A 23,037-nucleotide genomic window follows, 5' to 3' on the forward strand; every position below is an offset into this window, starting at 1 on the left:
TGCAAAACTAGAATTTCAGCTGGTGCTGCGTTTGGTTTGGGTTTCAACTCGTGCATGACGAGCTGCACTTGCCAAAACACACAAACCCTTCTTCGATTTGACTTTTAAATCACAAGAGCCCTGCTCTATTTAAAATAAACACACACACCAGTTCGATATTGAGCTGACCCTGCTTCTGTTCACAGCTAGAATTACCCCTGCTTTAAACTCTGTGAACACAAATGAAAAAATAAAGGATTAGGCTGCCTACCAAATATCTGGGGAGCAACAACAGGAAGACTATTGTCTTCATGTCCTGCTTGTGGATGCATCTAGTTGACTATGTGAGAAACATGTTGGGCTATACAGACCTTTAATCCAGCAGCACTCATCTCATGTTCTTAGGAGGGCAGCAGTTAACACTGTACCCAAAACCCCACTGGGACCAAAGGCCAGAGGGCACATCCTTCAATAAGCATGCATGCATAGAACACCAAAGCAGGAAAGGGGGACCTGTGGCCCTCCAGTGATTAAGAACACATGAAGAACCTGCTGGATCAGGCCACTGGCTCAACTGGTCTAGCATCCTGTTGTCAGAGTTGTCCCCAAGATCTCACTCCTGGTCAGTCACCACCAGTTCAGAACCCATGAGCAGACATATGAAATGAAGATGTATTGTGCTAACATGCATCACTTTACATTTGTTCACAATGGATTTAATTTGCCATTTTGCCACTCATTCACTTAGTTTGGAGAGGCCCTCTTGGACTCCAGTTCCTGTCAGTTCCAGTAAGCATAGCCAATGATCACAGTTGATGGGAGCTGGAGTCCAACAACTTCGGGGGGGGGCTACGGGTTTCCCATTTCTTTATTTTTATTTTAAAAATATTTTTATTGAGAAGATTTCTCCATTCGTGAATGGCTCAGCTGCTCCAGAAAACCCAGCCCCAGAAGCAGCACACAGAGCTAGAGGTGCCAAGGGCAGCATACCCACCCCGAGTTGTTGCCACAAGGAAGACAGAATCATTGTGATGATTCTGGTTCGCCAGAAGCGGCTTTGTCATGCTGGCCACATGACCTGGGAGCTGTACGCTGGCTCCCTCGGCCAATAACGCGAAATGAGCGCCGCAACCCCAGAGTCAGTCACGACTGGACCTAATGGTCAGGGGTCCCTTTACCTTTTACCAAAGCTTCTTCCAAGATGCAAACATGGGGTGATCTGAACTGGGACTATGGCAACAGCAAAACGTTAAAGTATCCTTCACCAACACTATACAGTAGTCCCAATCCCAATCAGGGGTTTTACAGCTGCCATATTGCATCCCAAGGTTCACTGAAATCAGTGGGCAAAGCAGATGATACCAGACTACTCAGGATAGTAAAAACCCAAACAGGCTCCAGAAGGATCCCTAAAAGGTGGGTAAATGGGCAACAAAATGCCAAATGATGTTCAATGTAAGTGAAATGTTATATGCATGCTTGTGGGGGGGGGCATAATCGTATACGTATTTATAAAAAATATCAATATGCTGCTTTTAGCCGGCAATGGGAGGGGAAGGAAGCCATGCTTCTGCTTTTGCTAGCTACCTCTCCGGGACCGCAAACATCCAAGTAGGAGCAGCAGCAGCAGCAGTTTTTGCAGGCCTGGATCAAGGCATACTTTACATTGGGCCCGACGATCGGTTGTTCTGGGAATGGGGGGCGGGGTGGAAGGGCGTCTCATGTCGACCTAAAAGAGTGGGAAGCAACTTTGGCCAGCAGGAGCGCGCGAAGGCAGCGAGCGCGCCACTGCAACCGCGACGGCCTTCAGCGCTCCAGGCGCAGAGGCGGGAGCGCGTCTCCGCCGTCCGTCCGGGTGGGGTGTGGCTATGACGACTGAGTTCCGGGGAGTCTCTTCCCCGGCGCGCCCCCTGGCGGCCAGTCCGTCCGTTGATTCGGCTCCTGCTCAGCCCAGCCCAGCCCAGGGCCCCGCCGCCAGTTTAACTGCAGTCGCGACGACGGCGGCGCCCAGCGCTCCCCGCCTTGCCTTGTTGCTGCCCTACGACTCCTCCAGCTCGGCCGCTGCTGCCCTTCTGCGAGTTAACTCGGAGCTGCGCGCGCGCAGGGCCTGAAACGAGGCCCCGTCCCGCTCATTTCCTCCCACTTACGACGCCGTTGCCGCCGCCGCCGCCATGGACATGAAGAAGCGGATCCACTTGGAGCTGCGGAACAGGACTCCGCCGGATGTAAGCATGGGCGGGAGGAGCGGGAAGCCGGCGACCACCACCGAAACCACCCACTTTCCTGGGGTGGGGGGAAAAGAGAGGGAGAGGGAGCAACCGGTTGGGGGGGGAGGGGAGCTCAGTTCGAGAGTGAGGTGAGGGGAATGGCGGATAAAAGGGGGAGAGCGGAGGTCGCTTGGCCTGAGGGAGGCGGGAAGAGCAGAAGCGGGCGCGTGTGTGTGGAGAGCGGCGGGCGGGCAGGCAGGCGGGCGCCTGGCTGAGGAGAAGGGCTCCGCGCGGCCGCCATGTTGTTCCGCCGCTGCGTCCGTGTGAGGGAAGAGAGCGTGGGCTGCCTGCGGAGAGGCGGTTGGTGCCTCTCTCTATCGCGTGCGCGCGACGGCCCCGCCGCGTCCGTCTTCTTCTTAGCCAGTGGGCGCGCGTTTTGGCGCGCCCTTCTCCCACCCCCACAGCGTCCCTCTTAAACGGGCAACAGCTGCATTAAAAAAACAAAAAAATGGAAGGCCGAGCGGGTGAGTGAGCGCGCTCCTCCGCGTTCGCTTCCTTTGGCGCGCGTGCGCACGCTGAGGCCTTGTCGCTCGCTCGCTCTCCCGCCTTCCCCCACCCCCACCCCACGCCTTCCCCCTTTAAACGGGCGACGGGGGTTAGAGAGGGAGCGCGCGCTCGCGTTTCTTTTTCCGCCTCCCTTCATGGGAGCCGCTCATGTTCCCGCCAAAAACTTGCTTCCCTTCCCTTCGCCGCCCGCCCTCTCCCCCCCCCCCCGCGGCAGCAGCACCGCACTTTCCTCTCACAAATAACAATACAGTACTGTAATAATAACCTTAAAGGCGCCACCAATCCAAAGGGAAGCGCTTCGAGGCCCGCTGATTTGAAGCAGGAGAGTTTTTAGTTTAAAAGAGAGTTAAATTGCGCGTTCCCGGTTTTAAAAGCCTTCGAAGCAAGCAAACAAAAAACATTAGTAAAATAAAAAAATTCCTTCAGTAGCACCTTAAAGACCAACTAAGTTTTTATTTTGGTATGAGCTTTCGTGTGCATGCACACTTCTTCAGATACCACATTAAAACATTAGAAAAATGTTCAGATAAAACATTAGAAAATCTTTCAAGGCGAAGAGTAAAACGGAAGAGTGGAATGAATTTTAAATGGGTGATGGGGGATGCCATGACCGCTTGAAAACTGGAGAAGCAGCACTTTTTCTAGCACCTAAAACACACCACACCTGTGCCTGTCTCAGTTGGAAAGCCAGTTAACGGTATTGGGCAACCCAGCCAGATGGGCAGAGTGTAAATAATAAAATTATTTTTATTATTATTATTACTATGGTTAGAGTGGCAGACATTTGTGCGTTACAGTACTGTAATGGCACAACCACACATTCTTTGGTGGTAAATCAAGGTTTTCCACCTTGCAGAGTTATGGCTCTCTTGTCAGATCTGAGCTCCATGTATGCTAATATTCCCACTTGCCACAGGACAAGAAGGATTTAAAAGGGGAAAGTAAGCTTGGTGTAGCAGAGTTCATGCCAAGGAAACCTTGATTTTCTTTATTTCTGTGGTGCTAGGGTTGCACTAAAGGCATAGGAGAAAGACCAGAAAAAGTGAGAGCTGCAATGCTTTTCTTCTTGTCACAGTCTTGATTTACCTTTTATGGGCAGTGGGGAGGTCTACAATTTTTCACTGGCCTTCCTATGACTGCTGGGCTCTTCTTACCTGCCATCTGGAGGGGAGGTAAGCACCTCCAGAAAAATTACTGAAGGAGTCTTCCCCAACCTTCCCAATGGGAAAGGCAGAATGGGAGCATTCCAGCTTCAGCCAGTGCTCTGAAAAGAGATTCCAGTGTCTCTCTACCAAGCAGCAGCTGTAGAGGGACTCTGAGCCTCATTGCCAAGCACAAGCCTCTTTCTATTTGCCTCTGTCTCCTGTGGGAAAGAGAGGCGAAGAGTGTGCTTCCAACTCTTTCCGTGTTTTCCTTCCAGTCTTGGGAGCCGGTGATGGGTCAGATCGCCATCCACCTCTGCAGTTGGAAGGAAGGGTGTTTTTTTTGCTTGTCAGGCTCACCAGAAGAGGATTTGCATATTTAAAGCATTCTACATGTAGGGTGGCGCTGTGGGCTAAACCACAGAGCCTAGGGCTTGCCGATCAGAAGGTCAGTGGTTCGAATCCCGGCAGCGGGGTGAGCTCCCGTTGCTTGGTCCCAGCTCCTGCCAACCTAGCAGTTCGAAAGCACGTCAAAGTGCAAGTAGATAAATACCGGTAGGCACCGCTACAGCAGGAAGGTAAACGGCGTTTTCGTGTGCTGCTCTGGTTCGCCAGAAGCGGCTTTGTCATGCTGGCCACATAACCTGGATGCTGTATGCTGGGCTCCCTCGGCCAGTAACGCGAGATGAGCTCCGCAACCCCAGAGTCGGTCACGACTGGACCTAATGGTCAGGTTACCTTTACATGTATACAGTACCTAAGAAAATATGAAGTAGGACTGTACTGCATCTTCTGTGTAGAGGGTGGGCATGGCCAAATAAGTGGATTTCAAAAAAAGTGATCTTTGAAAGCTACAACTTTGAAAAAAACAAGTAGTTTGAACCAACAGAGCAGTAAAACTGGAGGGTGCTTCTTGGCAGATACTGCACAATTTAACCATTGCTTGTTACTCTATAGCAGGCATCCCCAAACTTCGGCCCTCCAGATGTTTTGGACTACAATTCCCATCTTCCCCAACCACTGGTCCTGTTAGCTAGGGGTCATGGAAGTTGTAGGCCAAAACATCTGGAGGGCCGCAGTTTGGGGATGCCTGCTCTATAGTTAGGCACACATCAAGGCCATTTGAAAGCAGTTGTCTCCTTCCTGGTGAACAGTAATTTAACATGGGTGGACATCTGTCATGTATGATCTAGTTAAGATTCCTGCATTGCAGGGGGTTGGACCAGATGACCCTTGGGATCCCTTCCAACTCTACAATTCTATAATTCTATGATTTTGCTTGTTTGCTTGTCCTTAGATTTGTGAAGCTGCATGAGTCACTTCTTGAGTGTCTGTTATGTATGGACTCTGCATAGCTGAATGTTGATGAGATGCTGCTGTGCCCCCTGTGAAGTTCTTAATGACATGCTCTGTTTTGAATTGTGAAAAGATTTGCCAGTAAAGGACCCCTTGGTTTATTTTGGCCTCCATTCTCCAAAAACAGGAGAGTTTTGCATACACATTAATATTCATGCAAGTACAAGTACACAAGTTCAGCAGGTAGTAATTGGAACACTTAATTTTACAAGGTGGTTGATGATCTGAATCAAAACAAACTAGTACATGGTTTTAGTGCCAGTGGATACTTCCTGCTGCACTTTTTGATGTATAGCATTATTGTTACAGAAACTGACACATGGGAGTGCCTTAATCTTGTAGTGCCAACAATATTTTGCCAATAACTCAGTCCAGTTATTATGTCATGGGTAGGCAAACTAGGGCCTGGGAGCCGAATCTGGCCCACTTGCCTTCTATATCTGGCTCGCGGACAGTCCGGGAATCAGCATGTTTTTATATGAGTAGAAGGTGTGCTTTTATTTAAAATGCATCTCTGGGTTAGTTGTGGGGCATAGGAATTCGTTCATTCCCCCCCCCCCAAAAAAGTAGTCCGGCTCCACACAAGGTCTGAGGGACAGTGGACTGGCCCTCTGCTGAAAAAGTTTGCTGACCCCTGTATTAGATGTTGTGCAACAGCCAGGAAAGGTTAAAAACAGTTGACTAACTGCACTGATTGAGGAAGGATTTTTTCCAAAATAGTTTGAACTACAAGATCTTCATGCCCCTGATTGTTCAGGTGTCTAATTAGATGGCTAGGAATAGCTAGAAAACAACATAGATATTGGACACTGATACAATGTGTTCCCTCATCAACATACTGGTCAGTTGACCTCTTCTGCACCAGATGTATATTCCAAACACACAAACAGCAGCCCTATTTAGAATCCATTTAATACTCGCTAAAGCAGGAGTGGGGAACCTGTGGCTCTTCTTTGACTTTTAGCCATACCTGGCGTGGGCTAGTGGGAGTTGGAGGCCCTCAGCCCCTGGAGGGCCACAGGTTTCTAGCCCTACTGTAAAGAGAGATAGTATTAGAAGAATATATTTGGTGAACGTTACGACAGTCTGAATGCGGAGGGAGAAGTAGAGAGAAGGCTAACTAGTACTGCCACCTTGGCTACGGTGATGGAATTCTGCCAAAGGGATTTGAGAAGAAATATATTAAAAGTCCTTCAAGCTGCATAAATACAGTAACTTTATTGGAACTTCAAAAACTAAGATATTCATCACAATGGAGAGAGAATGATCTGTATTGCTACAGTGGAACATTGGTTTTTGAGCGCCTCAGAAGCTGAATGATTTGGAAGCCGAATGCTGAAAACCTAGAATTACCGTAATTGCTTCCAAGGCACGTTCTTCTATTTTTTCAATGGATTTTGCTGACCACCCATTGATCCTCTGTTTTCAAACGTTTCAGAAGTTGAACGGTCTTCCGGAAAAGATTACGTTCGAAAACCGAGGTGCCACTGTATTACTATGCATGTGTTGCTCTTTTAATCTTTTATAAACTGGAGAAATAGACCAACATTTAAAATTCTTTACAAGTGACTGCTCATATAAAATTGTCATATATATAGCTGAATATATTTTTGGTAGACGTTGAGTACAAAGTTCAAATTAATACATGTTTATTGAGGGTCATTAGTAAAGGGCAAACCACACTCTTCCTGCTGGCGTAGATCAGGGCTTTTTCCTTTGTGGTAAAATACATGCCATGTTATTCATAAACTTTAAAAACAACACTTTTTAGGAAACTAGTCATGAGTATCTGATGTGAAATCTCGTAACTGACTTTAACAGTTTGTAGTGAGCTGGTATGCATATGATACAGTCATATTAAGGAAAGGAATTAGCACTGGATCTACTGCTTGATCAGGCTTGTGAGACTCAAACAAGAAGAGGAACTTGTTTTAGATTCATTAAAATTCTTCAGCTGGAAAAAGGAATTTAAGATAAACTGGTCTTTGCTAACATGATGATAAAAGTACTGCTAATTTTGAAATTATATTGAAAGGAAGTCATGACTTATTTGCATTATGATACCCAGGTGACCCAGGTGGCGCTGTGGTTAAACCACTGAGCCTAGGGCTTGCTGATCAGAAGGTCGGCGGTTCGAATCCCTGTGACGGGGTGAGCTCCCGTTGCTTGGTCCCAGCTTCTGCCAACCTAGCAGTTCGAAAGCACGTCAAAATGCAAGTAGATAAATAGGAACCGCTACAGCGGGAAGGTAAACGGCGTTTCCATGTGCTGCTCTGGTTTGCCAGAAGTGGCTTTGTCATGCTGGCCACATGACCTGGAAGCTATACGCCGGCTCCCTCGGCCAATAATGCGAGATGAGCGCGCAACCCCAGAGTCGGTCACGACTGGACCTAATGGTCAGGGGTCCCTTTACCTTTTAGTGGTAAGAATAGCAAACTAACTTTATATGCATTATTTTTTATGGCTTGAATTCTTAGGAGCTCATTGTAGAATTATCTGTCTTAATACATGTATTCTGCTCTGATACCAGGCAGCCCTTAAAAATATGTCTCTTTCCCTCCACCCCTCGGCCTCTCCTTTTGGGTGGGACCAGGTCTGCCATGAGCAGATAAACTCCCCAGCACACCCTCTTGTTTTGGGCATGTTTGCTCACTTTCTACATGTAGTGAAGACTGTATTTAGTGGTGTCTGTCTTGCTTCTGGTTGAATCCTCTGCTAGGCTAGAATGGGGGCATTCATTTGCCCGAATTACAGTGTATTTTAACTGTATCAATATGAAATCTAAAACAGAGATTCCTAGAGCTTCTTACATTTCACGCCCGCAGTTATCTTAATTTTTGCTTTTCATATATTTTTATCACAATGAAGTTAAGGCAGTTTTCATAATGAGAAGCCTTTTTGGGTTGGTTTCATACAGATATTCTATTTGTACTGAAACACTTGAGGTTTGAAAATACAAACCCTATACTTTGCATAGACTTCATAGAAATGCTCTCACATGGTTGATATATGATAGCTGTTTGTTACCCATCCCACCCTTTGTCTCTTGCTGCGTTAACATTTAGATCAGAGCTTTCCGAATTGTGTGTTGCAGCACGTTAGTGTGTTGGCTGCAGTGTGTGGGTGTGTTGCATGAAACCTCCCTGCGCTCCTCCAGGGGCTGGAAAGGGGTTAACCTCCGGTTTGCTAGTAAAACTAAATTACTATGTCATGAAATGGTACATGTCTAAAAAGTGTGTCACCAACATGAAAAGTTTGGAAAGTTCTGGTTTAGATTGTAAGTTGTTTGGGCAGGGATGCTAGACTCTCAACTTCCATCAGCTCCAGCCAGCATAGTCAGTGGTTAGATGTGATGGGATTATTAGCCCAGCAATACTTGGAGGGCCACAAGGTTCTGTTATAAAAAATGCTGTTCTAAAAAGTGCTATTGATAATATGTAACAATAAATACTATTTAACTTTTCAGAGAGAGACACAAACCTGGTGTGATAGCATACTTAGAAATGAAACCTTCTGCCTATTCTTTTCTGTTATCTTTTTCCCCTTTGCATTGTGATGCTTTATATTTAGCACAGTGGCACTATTATCCCTTTGTAGCTCTTCTCCCTAGTCTGGTAGTGTTCTTTTCTCAGCAGTCTCTGATTACTCCCTTTGTACTGTGACAACACCCCCCACCCCCAAGATACCCCATTGCATTACACTTAATTTGGGGAAAAGTTATGGTATCCACCAACAAGTGAATTTGAGATACAGTGGTACCTCAACTTATGAAAAATTCAACTTACCCTGCCAGCCTCCCCAGCTGCCGATCCGGCCATAGAGCCGGATCGGGCCCTCCCCGCTGCCGCCGCCAGCTTCCTGCCACTCCCCCTCCCCCGCTGCCGATCCGACCATAGGGCTGGATTGGGCCTTTGTAGCCGGCGGCGGCGGCCTCCCGCCGGCCTTTAAAGTGCCTTTTTTTTAGGCCCTGGAACGAATTAATCCATTCCCAATGCATTCCTATGGGAAACATCGTTTTGACTTACGAATGTTTCTGCTTACGAATGTGCATTCGGAACGGATTAAATTCGTAAGTAGAGGTTCCACTGTATTCTTGAAACAAATTTCCTTTACTTTTGAGTCAGTCCTGTACAGTAATGCTATTCTTGCAGCATAAGAGAAGCTTCTCTCCAAAACATAGTCAGTGGTGTAGAGAATTCTATGCCGACATAATTTTCAGAGTGGTTGAAAGTACATCGCTTGTGGTGGCCTCATGATCAACTCATGGAGAACCACTTGGCTTGAAGCTGCAGAATTCTTGGTGGCTTCCTTTAAACTCTGAAAACCCTCCAATGCTGAGGTGTCATTTGGAAGAAATGAAAGATCTTTTGATTTGGAGTGGGTTTTAGTAGCCAGGGATAGAAAGTGATGTTTAATCACAGTTGCATGGGGTTTTGCGACTGATGAATTGTTAACTTACTTGCAACAAACGGTTAGGATTACGTAGTTCGTAAATCAAAATAATTGCATAGCAGCAGACTTCCCTGTATGTACATGTGGGATAGTTTTATCAGATGCAGTTCTGTGTACTGATATGTTACTTGCTGTAGTTTTTAAATAAATTGTACTTCTTTCTTTGTCGCTTCAGGTCCAAGAGCTTGTTCTTGACAACTGCAGATCAAATGAAGGCAAAATTGAGGGGCTGTCAGGAGAGTTTATCAACTTGGAGTTTCTTAGTTTAATAAACGTTGGACTGACATATGTCTCAAATCTCCCTAAACTCCCAAAGTTGAAAAAGGTAAGGCCTGGGTGGGAGATGATTGGGTTTTCATATCTGCACAGTCTTGCTAATTCCCATTTCCATAAATGACCTTAATATGGCTACAAATCAAACAGCTGTTTTTTTCCTTTGCTTTCTAAAATGTAATCATAGATGAAGATATATGCTGAGATCCTGTGCCACCGACACATACCTCTTTCAGCTACAGTCCTTTGTTTTGGATGTTTTTCTAGACCCAACTCTTGTTTTGGGGCTCAGTCTAGACAAATACATAATTGGGCAGGGAGGCGGAAAGGAGCAGATAGCAAAATGAGTCCTAATGAGAGCAGTACAGTACTGGAAAAATGAATGAAGTGGATCCAACACATTTTAAAAATCTTTTTGGAAGAAGGTAGCAAAGAGGAAGAGATGAAGCAGAAATTGTTACTGTACCTGTTGCTGGTGTTGTGGATCTTGATTAAGATTTGGAGAGTTCAATGGCAAAAGTACCTTGCAATTGCAATATGCCCTTTGGAAGGGTGGCTCTGTGGAGGTGTGGTTGGGCAAGTTGTGGTGGTACTCACAGGTCACAGTGTTGCTGTGGGTATTAAATATTTGTATTTGATGGCACTCCTTCCCTTCCCTTCTCTTCCTCCCCCCCCCCCCCACAAAAAGACCCTGAGCTGTGGCAGGATGAGTTGCCTGCAAACTTATTTGTTGCAATGGAACCTGTAAGTCAGAGGAGCAGAACTGCATACTGCATCATGGTTAGGAGCCAGAGGTGTGAAGATAGCATATTGTAGCTCATTGAAATAGCAGAAATGGGGAAAGGCTTTAATTTTGTCTTGTCCTCCCAAGCTTCTTGGCTACTCAACTATTAAGAGATTAATTACTTTGCATTGTAATTTTGTAGAGGAATGTAATGAAAAAAGGTTGTTTGTGAATAGTCATGTGGACTTTCCATAATTTTTTTCAGTCTCCCAAAGCAATTGGGATTTGATCTAGCATGTTTGACTTCTATTAGTTTCTTAACGTAAATACCGGTATGACATATTCATTTTATGTGCTCTATAAATATCTCAAAACATTTTTCCAAAAGTACGTGCACTGAGATATTTTGATTAGGGAGAAAATCAGTAAAATACACAATGTGGTTAAGTGTTATGTTCCAAGTCTTGCCTGAAATTTACTTTTTATGATAATAAGTAAATATTTTATGACATAATTCAACAGCATACACTTATACTGTATGTTTAAACGTTAAGCGGGGAATGAAGGCACTGAAAACTGTTACCACAGAAAAGTGTCACAGAAGGAAGAGTAAGTTTAGAAGGGAGAACAAATGAAATCAGTTTTAGAACTTAGACAGTGTTGTATGTAGCAAAACCTTGATACCCGTTTTTCCATTAGAAGAGTTCAGTTTCAGGAGAGGTATCTGTAGCAGAGAATTTGGTCCTTAATTCTTTCCCTGCCCAATATTTATTCAAATAGCTCACCCTTCAGCAGAGCTGAAAATACCTTTTGGATATGCAAATATGTGTGGAACTCTGCAAAGGGGAGAGTGATTTGGAGCAGGAAAGTGGTAGGTAGGTTTTTTGTATCAAATTCTGCTCCTGAAACTATTTTTCCTCAATGAATGCAGTCATTTGACTTTTAAGAGTATTTGCATGTAAAGCGTAGTCAGTGTGAGAAACAGTTTAAGGGCCTGCTTATAAATGGCTGAGATCCGAAGGCAGGCTTGTTTCACAGGCATTCCCATATTATGCTAGTGGTGCAAGTTGTACATTAGGTTCTTTTATCAGATAATGGATTGATACACAATAAAGATCAAAGTCCACTTAATTCTGCATTGGGTACTTGTACCTGCTTGTTTTATTTGTATCATTTTCACCTACCCTCCTAAATTTTATTCAGTCCTCATCTCTTAGGTAATTTGGGTGATAAGATTTTAGCTAGCTCTGAAATACATAGTCAGCTTCCAGATTATATGTCTAATTGTCAGATTTTCAAAGATTTCTGAAGCCATCCCATAAAATGCTGAAGTTAGCCCTTTGCACCCAAGAACCTTAACTATAATCACAACTTCCTTCATAAGGATTCTATACAAGCACAAAACTCAGTGGGTTGGATCCAGAGAAAATTGAGTGGAGCTCCAAACGCACAACAGTGTTTTTCTGGCTTGTTCCCTGTGCCCTTGAAAAGCTACTCTTGAGAGTCCAAGGACCATCTGGGATAGCATAGGAGGGGGCATTGGACAGTAGTAGCAGGATGGGAATCAGGAAGAATTTGGTGAGCTTCCCTTGCCAAGTAGAAGTGCTTTTTTGAGCATGCAAGACATCTCTGGATCCCAGCTGACCTGGGATTAAAAAAAATACATAAAATACATTGTATGGGGGGATTTAAAACTTGGGTAAAGTAAGTAGTACCGGTAGTTGGCTTCTTGTTGCCATAATGATTTCACTTCCATGGCTGCTATTCAACATCCCTCTTACACACTTAACTAATTTTTCTACCAACCTACCTCTAAGAAGCAGGGGGAAATAGTGTATATTAAAACTATACGCAAATATATTTCTTGCAAGGAAACACTACATTTTCTTGATATGGTATGTGGTGTGGAACACACACAGACACACACACACACACACACACCCCTGTTAGTTGCTCCTGTTGATGGAGCATATTTAGAATGAGAGGTATTGAACAATAACATTTTGATAAAGGAATGTAGCTGAATTGGGATCCTCTCTGTTGTTGTTTTTTAAGAAAAATGTCAAGATGGGAGAAGATAATCTCAGTCTAGACCAGGATTCCAGTTCAGGAATGTGCTGCTTGGGAAGCCAACATTTTTTTGTTTGCTTGTTGGAGCTTACATGCAAGCAAAATGAGTATACTAACTAAAATACACGTAGAGTAGAAAGAATGAGAATAGGGCCTTTCACAGCTGCTTCACAAGTAAAATATTTTGTTGTTAATGAAGTTGTCTGTGTGTATATGTGCAAGACTGATAGTGTTAAATGGCTACCACATATAAAGTTAAAATGTGAATTTTAAAAATTAGCATGGTTGGCCATCATCTTAAATCTTGACCCCTAAAACTAAATTGTACGTTTTGATTTTAAACTTAGTGCCCCCCAGATGCTCAACTGTAGGAATGCTGATTTGGCAAAAGCAGGTTCATTGACCTTATGGAATTAAGTACAAGGATTGTTCATTGTGGCAGTTCCCTAATTCAGCTTTACATTAATTCAGCAATCTTGTTGCCCACCTAAGTAGCACCTTGTTCAGATTTTGTCATGACAACTTATCAATACTGTGGGTATGGTCCAGCTAAAAGTTAAGGAGCTGTAAGTCCCATTGTTGACTGAGGATTAAGATAAATTTAAGAGCCATTGGACTTAATCTCAGGAAAGGTATAGGATTGAAGCCTAAATGCCAAATTACATGGCAAGTGGTGCTGCTCATTGTCTCCTGTGTTGCAGAGGCTTTATTTCCCTCCACTAGAAGTCAGGTATTTAGAGTTGCTGGTCCCATGCTGTGAAACATTCTTCAAGCAGAGATTTGGCAGGCATTCTTGCTTTTCATTTTCAAGTGTCTCTTGAAGACATCTATTTATATAGACAGGTACAGGTGAAACTCGGAAAATAAGATATGGTCAAAAAGTGCATTTATTTCAGTAATGCAACTTACTATTTTTTCTTTTTCTTTAAATTTTTACAAATGCTTTCTTTTGGAAATTCCACAGTAATAAAACAAATAGTTACAATAATACAAAAATAAACATCACTATTACATTTCATTAATTACATTCCATTTATAATTGACCCGCCTAACAACAAATAATTACAATTACAACAAATAAAGGCTTGGCATATCTTGCTTTGCATGTCATGCATCTATCTCATATATTGGTTTCACCTTTTAAGTTGCATTATTGAAATAAATGCACTTTTCGATGATAATTCTAATTTTCCGAGTTCCACCTGCATATGCAGCTATTGAATTGTATTTTTTTAATCAGCCAGTCATTTTAATATTCCTATACTTTTAAATTGTTTTTTAATTGTGTATACTGTGTACACCACTAGATTGTACTTTATGAATTGATGGTATATAAGTACTTTTATAAATAAATAATACCATGCTATAGCAACCTAAACATTTAGCTGCCATCCTAAACACATACTGGTAGTAATGAGTAAGACCCATTGAACCATGGGTCTTACATCCCAGTATGATTACATTGTTGGTGCCTTTTATTTATTTGCAGGGGGAACAGAATAATTATATAGAATGCATTTTACTGCACCAACTCCAATAACACTCATTTATTTCAGCATTTCAATCTGTTCAGGCTTTTTCATCTGATGTATGTTTTGGAGCAAAGTGATTTTTAAAAAAGAAGAGGCTGTTATGTAAGCATGTTTGATTGTGAGGCTTCTCTTAAGAAAATGGCTGAGCAACAGAGCTGTATTTGTTAGGGGTAATCTTCAAAAACCTAGGTCAGCAATTTTGTTAGCCTTGGAAAAACATAGGGCCCATTTACTCTACAGACTTAGACTAGAATGCTATGTGCACACTTACCTGGGAGTAATTATGATTGAACTTAATAGGACTTGCATAGGATTGCACAGGTAAAACTGTGTTCATAATCCTTCCCGCTTCACAGTCAACCTTGGGAACTGTACCGGTAGTTCTGTGAAGTCCTTGAAAGGCAAAGGAACTTCTAACAAAGAATTTCTAGCACCTCCTCAAAGTTCAGTTCCTGGAATTCATTGGAAACCATGACAGCTAAACTGGTAGAAAACCAGTTCAAATTGGTAATGTATATTATACCCATAGCTGAATGTATATGTTTCATTCTGTGAAAGACTGGGGCCATTAGGACAGACATGGGGAATTTATACTCCACTAGGCCTCGTAAACTGCCCCCCCCCCCGTTTGCTCTTTCCAAACCATGCCCTTCCCCATCCCACAGTGAACAGGTCATGCAGGAAGAGATCTTGAAGTCAAACTGAACAAGGGAAAATACATACCGTGTATGTGTTTTGGCCTCGCCCTCTTTGGACATGCAACCATTTCCTCCCTGCCCCCCAAGAAAATTTGGCCCTTGGGGCAAGGGGAGTCCCACTGTGTATGCATGATGTAGCAACCCTTTCCTGATGTAAGCTAACATAGTATAATTGGGAGTATTTATTACAGCATTGCACTGCAACTCGGTGAGCACAAATTTCTAGCTTCTATTGCCAGATGTTTTTATGAATGTTTTTTGTTGGGGCGGGCAGGCAAGCATAATAGGTATTGATCATGCTAAATGATCTCTGGATCTCAGCCTTGTGAATGTTTTGCTTTTTTTTTAGCAAAGCTTTATTGATTAAAAGAAATTACAAAATTCTGATATAACAAAACTATAAGATTCAGCATTCCGTTATAACAAAAAAATGTATAACCAAACACAAAAATGCATATTCGTAATGTGAATAGTCTCTAACGAAGATACCATTTTTCTCCCTGCTTACGTGAATGTTTTGCTTTCAACTGCACTGTTGCTGATGTGTTCGGTTTTTGTTTTTGTTTTTTGCCTTTTGTGGTCCCTGTTGCAGCTTGAACTCAGTGACAACCGAATTTCTGGAGGGCTTGATGTATTAGCAGAAAAACTTCCTAACCTCACACATCTAAACCTCAGTGGAAACAAGCTGAAGGATATCAGTACCTTGGAGCCATTGGTATGTTCTTAATGGGTTAAAAAATTCTTATGCCTCTCTGGGGTTTAAATGCAGAGACTATCATTCAAAAGAGGGCCTTTTCCAAAAAAAAGGCAGCCTATAGTTTGATACCAACATAGATGCCTTGCTTAGTGCATTTTGTGGGCACTAAGTAAACGTATGACCAAATCAAGACACCTGAAGCAAGCAATATACCTCTTGTGACATTTCATAGCTGATGCTCTAGTTCTCAAACCTATTGACCCCAAACATACTGACCCTAATCCAGCTTTAGTAATGAGCAACAAGTAAGCCCCTGGATGGAGATATGCTTCCCCATCTGCTTCAAAAGATGTATCTAGCAAGGTCAGCAAAGGCCAAATGAGCATTTCAGTGTGTGCATTTTCCAGATTCAAATCTACATCAGCTACATAGGCAGAAACCAAGTTAGCATTTATATCTTAAGCCCTTATCCCATTACTTTTAGTAATGAATATCATGTTTTCATGTTGACATTTTTAGTTTGTTGGTTTCAGTCAAATTAGACTCCCCTTTCTGTGTCTGACAGATTCTGATTTTATACCTGACTTGTCTATGCATGTTGTCAGAACATTTAATTCCATAGTTCAGCCATGATGCTGTGCAGTCAAGAATTCTTAACTCAGTTGCTACAAAGCCACTTGCCATTTATCCTGTTTGGCAGAATGAGTTAAAATAGGAAGCGTGTGTTGCCTGGTGTGCATAACTTCATTGTTGTCAAACATGGAACATATTGACTGGAAATTATGACAAAAACTCATATTCTGTTTGTTGTACCTTGTTTCTTTAATGATTTCCTAAAATCACTAGTCAAGTAAGTTGTATTAATCTATAAATGTATGTTAGTAGTATCAAGTCAAATTAGAAGTTGATTTGCTTTTATTCCAAATAGTAGATTCATTTTGCTGCTTAGTACCTATTTGCTAATGTTATCATAGCTCAAGCAAGCATCTTAATTTCTCCATGCAAAATTGGAATAATTAAAGGCAGTTTATATGGTGCCTAGAATCAAGCAGCAATACTTATCTTAGAGTGTACTATCTTAGCATGCAGGTGGCAGATGATGTTGCTGATACATTGTTTTATATGAAGGAAGTCCAAAAAGTTTTACCAATTTATTTACGGATTTTTTAAAAGGCTGTTTCTTAGGTAGAATCATAGAACTGTAGAGTTTGAAGGGGCCGCGAGGGTCATCTAGTCTAACCCCTTGCAATGCAAGAATCTTTCACCCAACATGGGGCTTCAACCCACAACCCTGATATTAATTTTTGTTTGAATTAAGTTTTCAAAGGAGCACCTTTTATGAGGTGATTAAACTGATGTCTAGATGAATTACAATTGTCTCCAGGTGAATTTCCAGCCATCTGAGTTTCTGGTTCATTGCACAGAGAGGAACTTGTAGAGTATAATAATGATACTTAATAACATTATATAGAGCTTTAGAATGCTCAAGTGCTTTACATATATTCCTCAGTTACTGTGTATCTTTACAAGGTTTTTATAAAGTAGATCAAGATTAAACCCATACTGCAGGTGGAGGCCTGTGGTTTCACCTGCAGTAGAATCAAAATAGTGTACCAAACAAGGAAAGAGTTTATTCCATCCATGTAAGATCCAATGTGATTAGGCCAAAATAGCCCCCCATTTAGAAGATAACTGGGTAACTGCTTCAGCTAGTTGTTCAGTATTTTCCTCACAAAAGTATAAGGATGAAGCACCTGAATATCAACTTCCATGTTACCAAATTTTAGGCAGAGCTGTGACGAACATACTGTTTCCCCGTAATTATCCAGTGGTTGTTTCTTGTCCATACAATAATAACTTGACTTGTTTACAATTTTAGAAAAAATTAGACTCTCTGAAGAGCCTTGACCTGTTCAACTGCGAGGTAACAAACTTAAATGACTACCGAGAGAGTGTCTTCAAGCTTCTTCCTCAGCTCACCTACCTGGATGGATACGATCAGGAAGATAAAGAAGCTTCTGACTCAGATGCTGAAGTAGATGGTGTTGATGATGAAGACGAGGAAGGTGAGGCCAGGCATTGTTACTTTTGGGTAGAGAATGTGCAATTCCTAGCTATGGGCTCCAACCTAAAAATTGCATTTGGCTCATTTTCATCTAGAATTTTAATTGCAGAAGGACTGGTGCTGAGTTAAGATACCACATTATATACTCAAATCCTTCGGAAATTTGCTGGCACCATAACTCAAGACAAAAATGCTATAGCCAACTCTTAAGACTTCCCTTAAGTCACATTGCAAGGAAATAGTGTGTTGTTTTTAGGATGAGTATATCTTCAAAAAGTTCGAAAGCACATCAAAGTGCAAGTAGATAAATAGGTATCGCTACAGCGGGAAGGTAAACAGCATTTCCGTGTGCTGCTCTGGTTCGCCAGAAGCAGCTTAGTCATGCTGGCCACATGACCTGGAAGCTGTACGCTGACTCCCTCGTAGATGAGATGAGCGCCGTAACCCCAGAGTCAGTCACGACTGGACCTAATGGTCAGGGGTCCCTTTACCTTTACCCCTTTAAAAGATAGATAGTTCCACTCCAGAAATTTAATTGGATCTTCTCATGTTACAGATGTAAACTTATTTCTGCAATCATAGGAAGCTTAGAAGTTACTCCTTTGTTATGTCTTCTGGAGTCTGGTGATAGTTCACAAATTGCTGCAATAGCCTTGCACTCACAAAATCTGCAGGCTGTTTTTAGATTAGAGTATCTTGTGTACTTGAAGTGTTGGTGCCTCGTGAGCCACTCTCATGTACCAAGTACCAGTTGCTGTTGGGTTAGCAGTAGAAAGAGCCACAGTTGGAATGAGTGTTGCATTGTGGTGCTGCCACAGATATATATTCTTTTCTTTCGTCACAGCTGCAAAAGAGCTGTTTGTTACTCTTGCAGTCTTGCGACTGAATTACTTCCAGTGACTAATGCGTAATTTGGGGCAGGAAACAGGGAAAGAACCTTTCTGTTTCTCAGTTATTTCTGATCCTTTATCAGTAGTAATTCAGGCAGTTTGACCATACAGTCACTTGAACTGGGGGGCTTGCAACCCAGGAAGGCTGGCATGAAGGCTCTGACTGTCTCAATGTATTTAAATGGACTGCAGTCCACCCAGCTAAAATGAGATATAAAGGGATAAATGGGAAAGCAGCAATGAAAAACAAACAATATACTACAACATATTTAAGATTCTTAACTAACTAAAAGGTTAAAAAAAGAGCAACTGGGAACAGTAGTTTAAGACATGCAAAACATCTAAAACACTTCTTTTTTGGGGAAAGGCATGACCTTTTCGAACAACACTGTCCTGCCCTTTGCAATAGCCTCATGCAGCTTAAAACTTCACAGTAATTAGCACCTTTTTGCAACATCCTCACTGAACAGATGTTTCAGAGGACAATCTCCATGGTACCACCATGGCTTCTAAAGAGGTTTGACAGATTCATAGAGGTTAAGGCCATCAGTGCACTTAGGTCCTGCTTTCAGGCTTCTCATCAGCATCTGGCTGACCACTGTGAGAACAGGGTGCTAGACTAGGTGGGCCATTGCTCTGATCCAGCAGGCTGTTTTTATGAAGTCTCAGTACTTTTGGACTAAAAACCAGGAGGCCAAACCAGTAGGTGCTGGTGTTTAAAGCTGAAGTTGAAGGGAGAGGAGCTGGTATGGCTCAGCCCATTCTGAGAGCAGGTGGGGAGATCTCGTCCTGTTCATGCAGCTAACAATGGTAAAGGGGTTGGTGGTGCAGTGAGGTAATGTTGGTGTTAAGGCACCACAAAGAAGTTCAGTATATCAGGCAGGCAATGAGGAATGGGTGGGGGATAGAACAAACCAAGCTTCAGCTATGGTTTGTTTGGTCATCTGTGGGACAGCTCATTGTTTCTTAAATATACCATGCCTTCGTGTTGCTGTGGTGAATGAGGCCAGTGTGTATTTAGTATACCCACTTACGTAGTTGGGAATAAGCATTCTGTTTGTTCATGTGTTCTTGTTATTTGTTAGTCTCCTAATTATTATTATTAAATTTGTTGATCACTGCAGTGTTTAGCCACCATACAGTACAAAGTTTAAACAATACAATAGGTATGTTAAGACAGTTATAAACTTTTCTAACTTTTAGAAGAATGTAGGTTAACTATAAGGAAAGTTATAGAAACCATTTCTTTCTCAGAAGGTGAGGAAGAAGATGAAGAAGAAGATGAAGATGGTGAGGAGGAGGAGTTTGATGAGGAAGACGAGGATGAAGAAGGAGAAGAAGGAGAAGATGAGGAAGACGAAAACAGCGGAGAGGTTAGTTAAAAGTATTTCCTGCTTTTATGCTTTCTGTGTTGAAACCTTGGAGGCTTATCTGCCAAGTAGCAAAAAGAGTAACTGGATATGCCTGCCTGCTTGCTTGGAGGTGAAATTGCTGAGTGATGTTTGAGCGGCGTCCTTATGTATGACCTGGCAAAGGCAGCTGGAACAGTGAGCGGGCTGCCCACTACCAGAATAACTGAAATAATGAAATTCTGGATTATCCAGTTTATGTTCTGTCGTTGGTCTGCGTGTTGCACACTGACTGGATGTTGCTTGGTTGCAAGCTTCAGCCAATGTGACAGTAAAGAGACTTGGCTACAGCAGCATGCATCACTGCTTCTCTGCTGATGTCATCCAGTGTCTTTCATTACCCAGCAGAGATTGAGAATGCCTCCTTCCAGGAGGTATCATACAAATGGGAGGAAATGTGCTACTCTTTCAGTTGCAAACATGCTTATATTTTCAGGAGGAAGAGCTTGGACGTGATGGGGAAGAGGAGGAGGAGGACGAGGAAGAAGAGGAGGATGAAGGTATGCTCAAAGTTTCAAACCAATTCCTTAATTATATGAATCTCCAGGATGACAGGATATGGATGCGAGTGAGATGAAGAGGACAAGGCTAGAAGGCGACAGAAAATATTTTAGATGCTTAGCCCAACCCATCCAAAATATTGTGCTAAGTAAAGCCGTTCCATTTTAGATGGGAAGTGCAAGTAAAGACTGCAAGGATGTGTGGCTCTAAGATTTTTTCCCTATTGCTTTGGTTATTGGGGTGTAAGCCTTGGTGGCTGTGGCCAACCAGTGGCCTCTAAACCCATAAAAGTGGGAAGTACTTGGTCGTTGTTGAACTTCCTTCAACTGGGTGAGTGTGAGCCACTGTGCTAGTAAATTACTGAAATGCTAGAACTGGAGACTTTGCTGGAGTCCAGAATAAGTTTATGGGATAATACAGTTGTATCGTTCCCTTTTATCACATGATGAAATGTTTTTTTCCCCTCTGGTCATTGTACAGATGAGGAAGACAGTGGGAAAGGTGAAAAGAGAAAAAGAGAAGCAGATGACGAAGGGGATGAAGAAGATGACTAAGGCCTTCTGTGTCCCCAAAGGACTGTTCAGTATTGCTTGGGCCACCCCTTGGATGATCTGTGATTTGAGGAGCACTTGAGGCACATTGTAGTTGTCTAACAAGCCCCCTCCCCCCTCGGGTGCAGCACTCAAAGAGCCAAAGAGTCGGCCATTCCTGTGACATTCCACATACCCTGCAGCTGATCTCCTCCAGGTGGTTACAGATCTAGCCCTCTTGGGCTAGCACCTTCACTTATCCCCTTGGGGTTCCCAGGCCTTCATCTCCCACTGTTGCCATAGCGAGAAGAACGAGTGTGATGGGTCAGTCCTGGTTGTCAGGGGCTACACAATACCCACTGACTGTAGTCCCTTTTTTACTTTCTGTGCAAAAAGGCTTTGTAAATAGAGTCCTAATGTTTTGGGGACTGTTCTTCATGCTTTGCTTTCCCTGCCTTCCTTTTCCTTTTCTAAGCTGTTGGATATTTTTTACATTAGGATGTTTTATGCAACAACAGAAAAGTATTTTTAAGAACTTGAAATGAAATAAACGTTATTTGGTAAACTAATCTTGCAAAGTTGTTATGTTCAGACTTAAATCTGAAATTCTGTGGCCTTCTCATTTCTCTAAAACCGCATTATGGGCAGGGTTGTGTATACTCTGCATTAATTTTTTTTAAAAAAATTGTACCAGCAGAAGCTAGATTCCTTGACCCATGTAAATTCCTTGGTTTACATAATTTATTATGCTTCTGCTAGTCAAGGAGATGAACAATGAATTACGTGGGATATTGAAGCCATAACCACTAGAAATCTTCAGACCTTACAAGGTTAAAAAACCCATCTTGTTGCCCATTAAGGATGGACTTTTTAAAAACGAAAACTAAGATTTTCAGGTTGCTGATTTCCATGGTCAATACCAAATTTTGTGGGGGTTTTGTGTGTGCTCGTAGTAAATTGTAGAATATACCCAACGCCGAAGACAGGCATTTGTTATTTAGACACCCTTTATTCTTAAATGCAGTGATTCAACTTGATCTTTTACACCCACTTTGCAAATAATATTGCTCTAAATCTCTGAACCACAATAATACATTTTGAAAAAAGATGGGAATGGTTCCTATATTGGTATTTTTTGTCCACAAAGGTCCATACCCATGTGCAAAATAAAAAGATGTATTTACACTGTGTGCATGTGCACACATATGCTCAGATATGCTCAGATTGTAATGCATATACCAGCAAGCCACCCCATCTTTTACTTCTTGGCATGTTTTACATGGACAAAAAAAGTGGTATGGCCTGGCCACTCTTGTATTACAAAATGCAGTGATTTGTGTATATGATTAATAATGCAGTACTAGTGTACACACTTGCATGGAAATAAATCCCATTAATCTCAGTGGGGCGTATTTCTCTGTATACATGCATATAGGATTGCAGAACATGCAACATGGAAAGGAGCCCTTACAGCTCAATCATATACATTTCTACCCAGAAGTTCCACTGAGTTCAGTGGGGCTTGCTCTCAGGTAAGTAGGTATAGAATTACAGCCTAGTCATACAATATGCATATAATGAAAGTGAACTTGACCTTTAAACAGACTAGGCTGAAAGCTGTTAATTGGAGCTTTGGATATCCCTACTTCTTATGTAGTGAGGCATTCTAACATGACCTTGCCTCCAAGTTCAGATTGAATTAAATGCAGAGAATTGCTGGCATCCAATGTGTCTTCAAGTGGACCCTTCCTCTCTTCCCACCTGTATTTCCCCCCATGCCTCTCCAAATGTGTCCCAGAGAGTTCCCCAACCCCCCCCCCCCACAGCAGGTTGGGGGGCTGCAAGGGTGTGAGGAGTAGAAATCTTTGTTCTGTTTGTGCTTAGACATAATTGGACGTGGCTCTTTCACGTCATTCTGTTCTGAAGTTAACTGTATCAAAGAGTT

At 42.6% G+C, this 23,037-nt stretch overlaps 1 protein-coding gene across 1 annotated transcript; it reads left to right on the forward strand.

The window, feature by feature from the left end:
* The first annotated feature begins 1,913 nt into the window (after window positions 1-1,913).
* Window positions 1,914-22,494, forward strand: ANP32B (acidic nuclear phosphoprotein 32 family member B). Its single transcript, XM_035097500.3, has 7 exons — window positions 1,914-2,204; window positions 9,879-10,028; window positions 15,593-15,715; window positions 17,577-17,763; window positions 19,910-20,025; window positions 20,498-20,561; window positions 21,043-22,494. The coding sequence occupies exons 1-7, from the start codon at window positions 2,151-2,153 to the stop codon at window positions 21,114-21,116; spliced, it is 768 nt and encodes a 255-aa protein (XP_034953391.2). The 5' UTR covers window positions 1,914-2,150; the 3' UTR covers window positions 21,117-22,494.
* The last annotated feature ends 543 nt before the right edge of the window (window positions 22,495-23,037 follow it).

The sequence above is a fragment of the Zootoca vivipara genome, chromosome 15 (genome assembly GCF_965207765.1).
Source record: "Zootoca vivipara chromosome 15, rZooViv2.hap1.1, whole genome shotgun sequence".
NCBI lineage: Eukaryota > Metazoa > Chordata > Lepidosauria > Squamata > Lacertidae > Zootoca > Zootoca vivipara.

What these genes read in the sequence shown, in the direction of transcription:
- ANP32B (XM_035097500.3), top strand. Translation starts at nt 2,151, where the DNA reads ATGGACATGAAGAAGCGGATCCACTTGGAGCTGCGGAACAGGACTCCG. An exon ending in TGATGATGAAGACGAGGAAG is followed by an intron (nt 17,764 to 19,909) that starts GTGAGGCCAGGC and finishes CTTTCTCAGAAG; the next exon opens with GTGAGGAAGAAGATGAAGAA. An exon ending in GGAAGAAGAGGAGGATGAAG is followed by an intron (nt 20,562 to 21,042) that starts GTATGCTCAAAG and finishes GTCATTGTACAG; the next exon opens with ATGAGGAAGACAGTGGGAAA.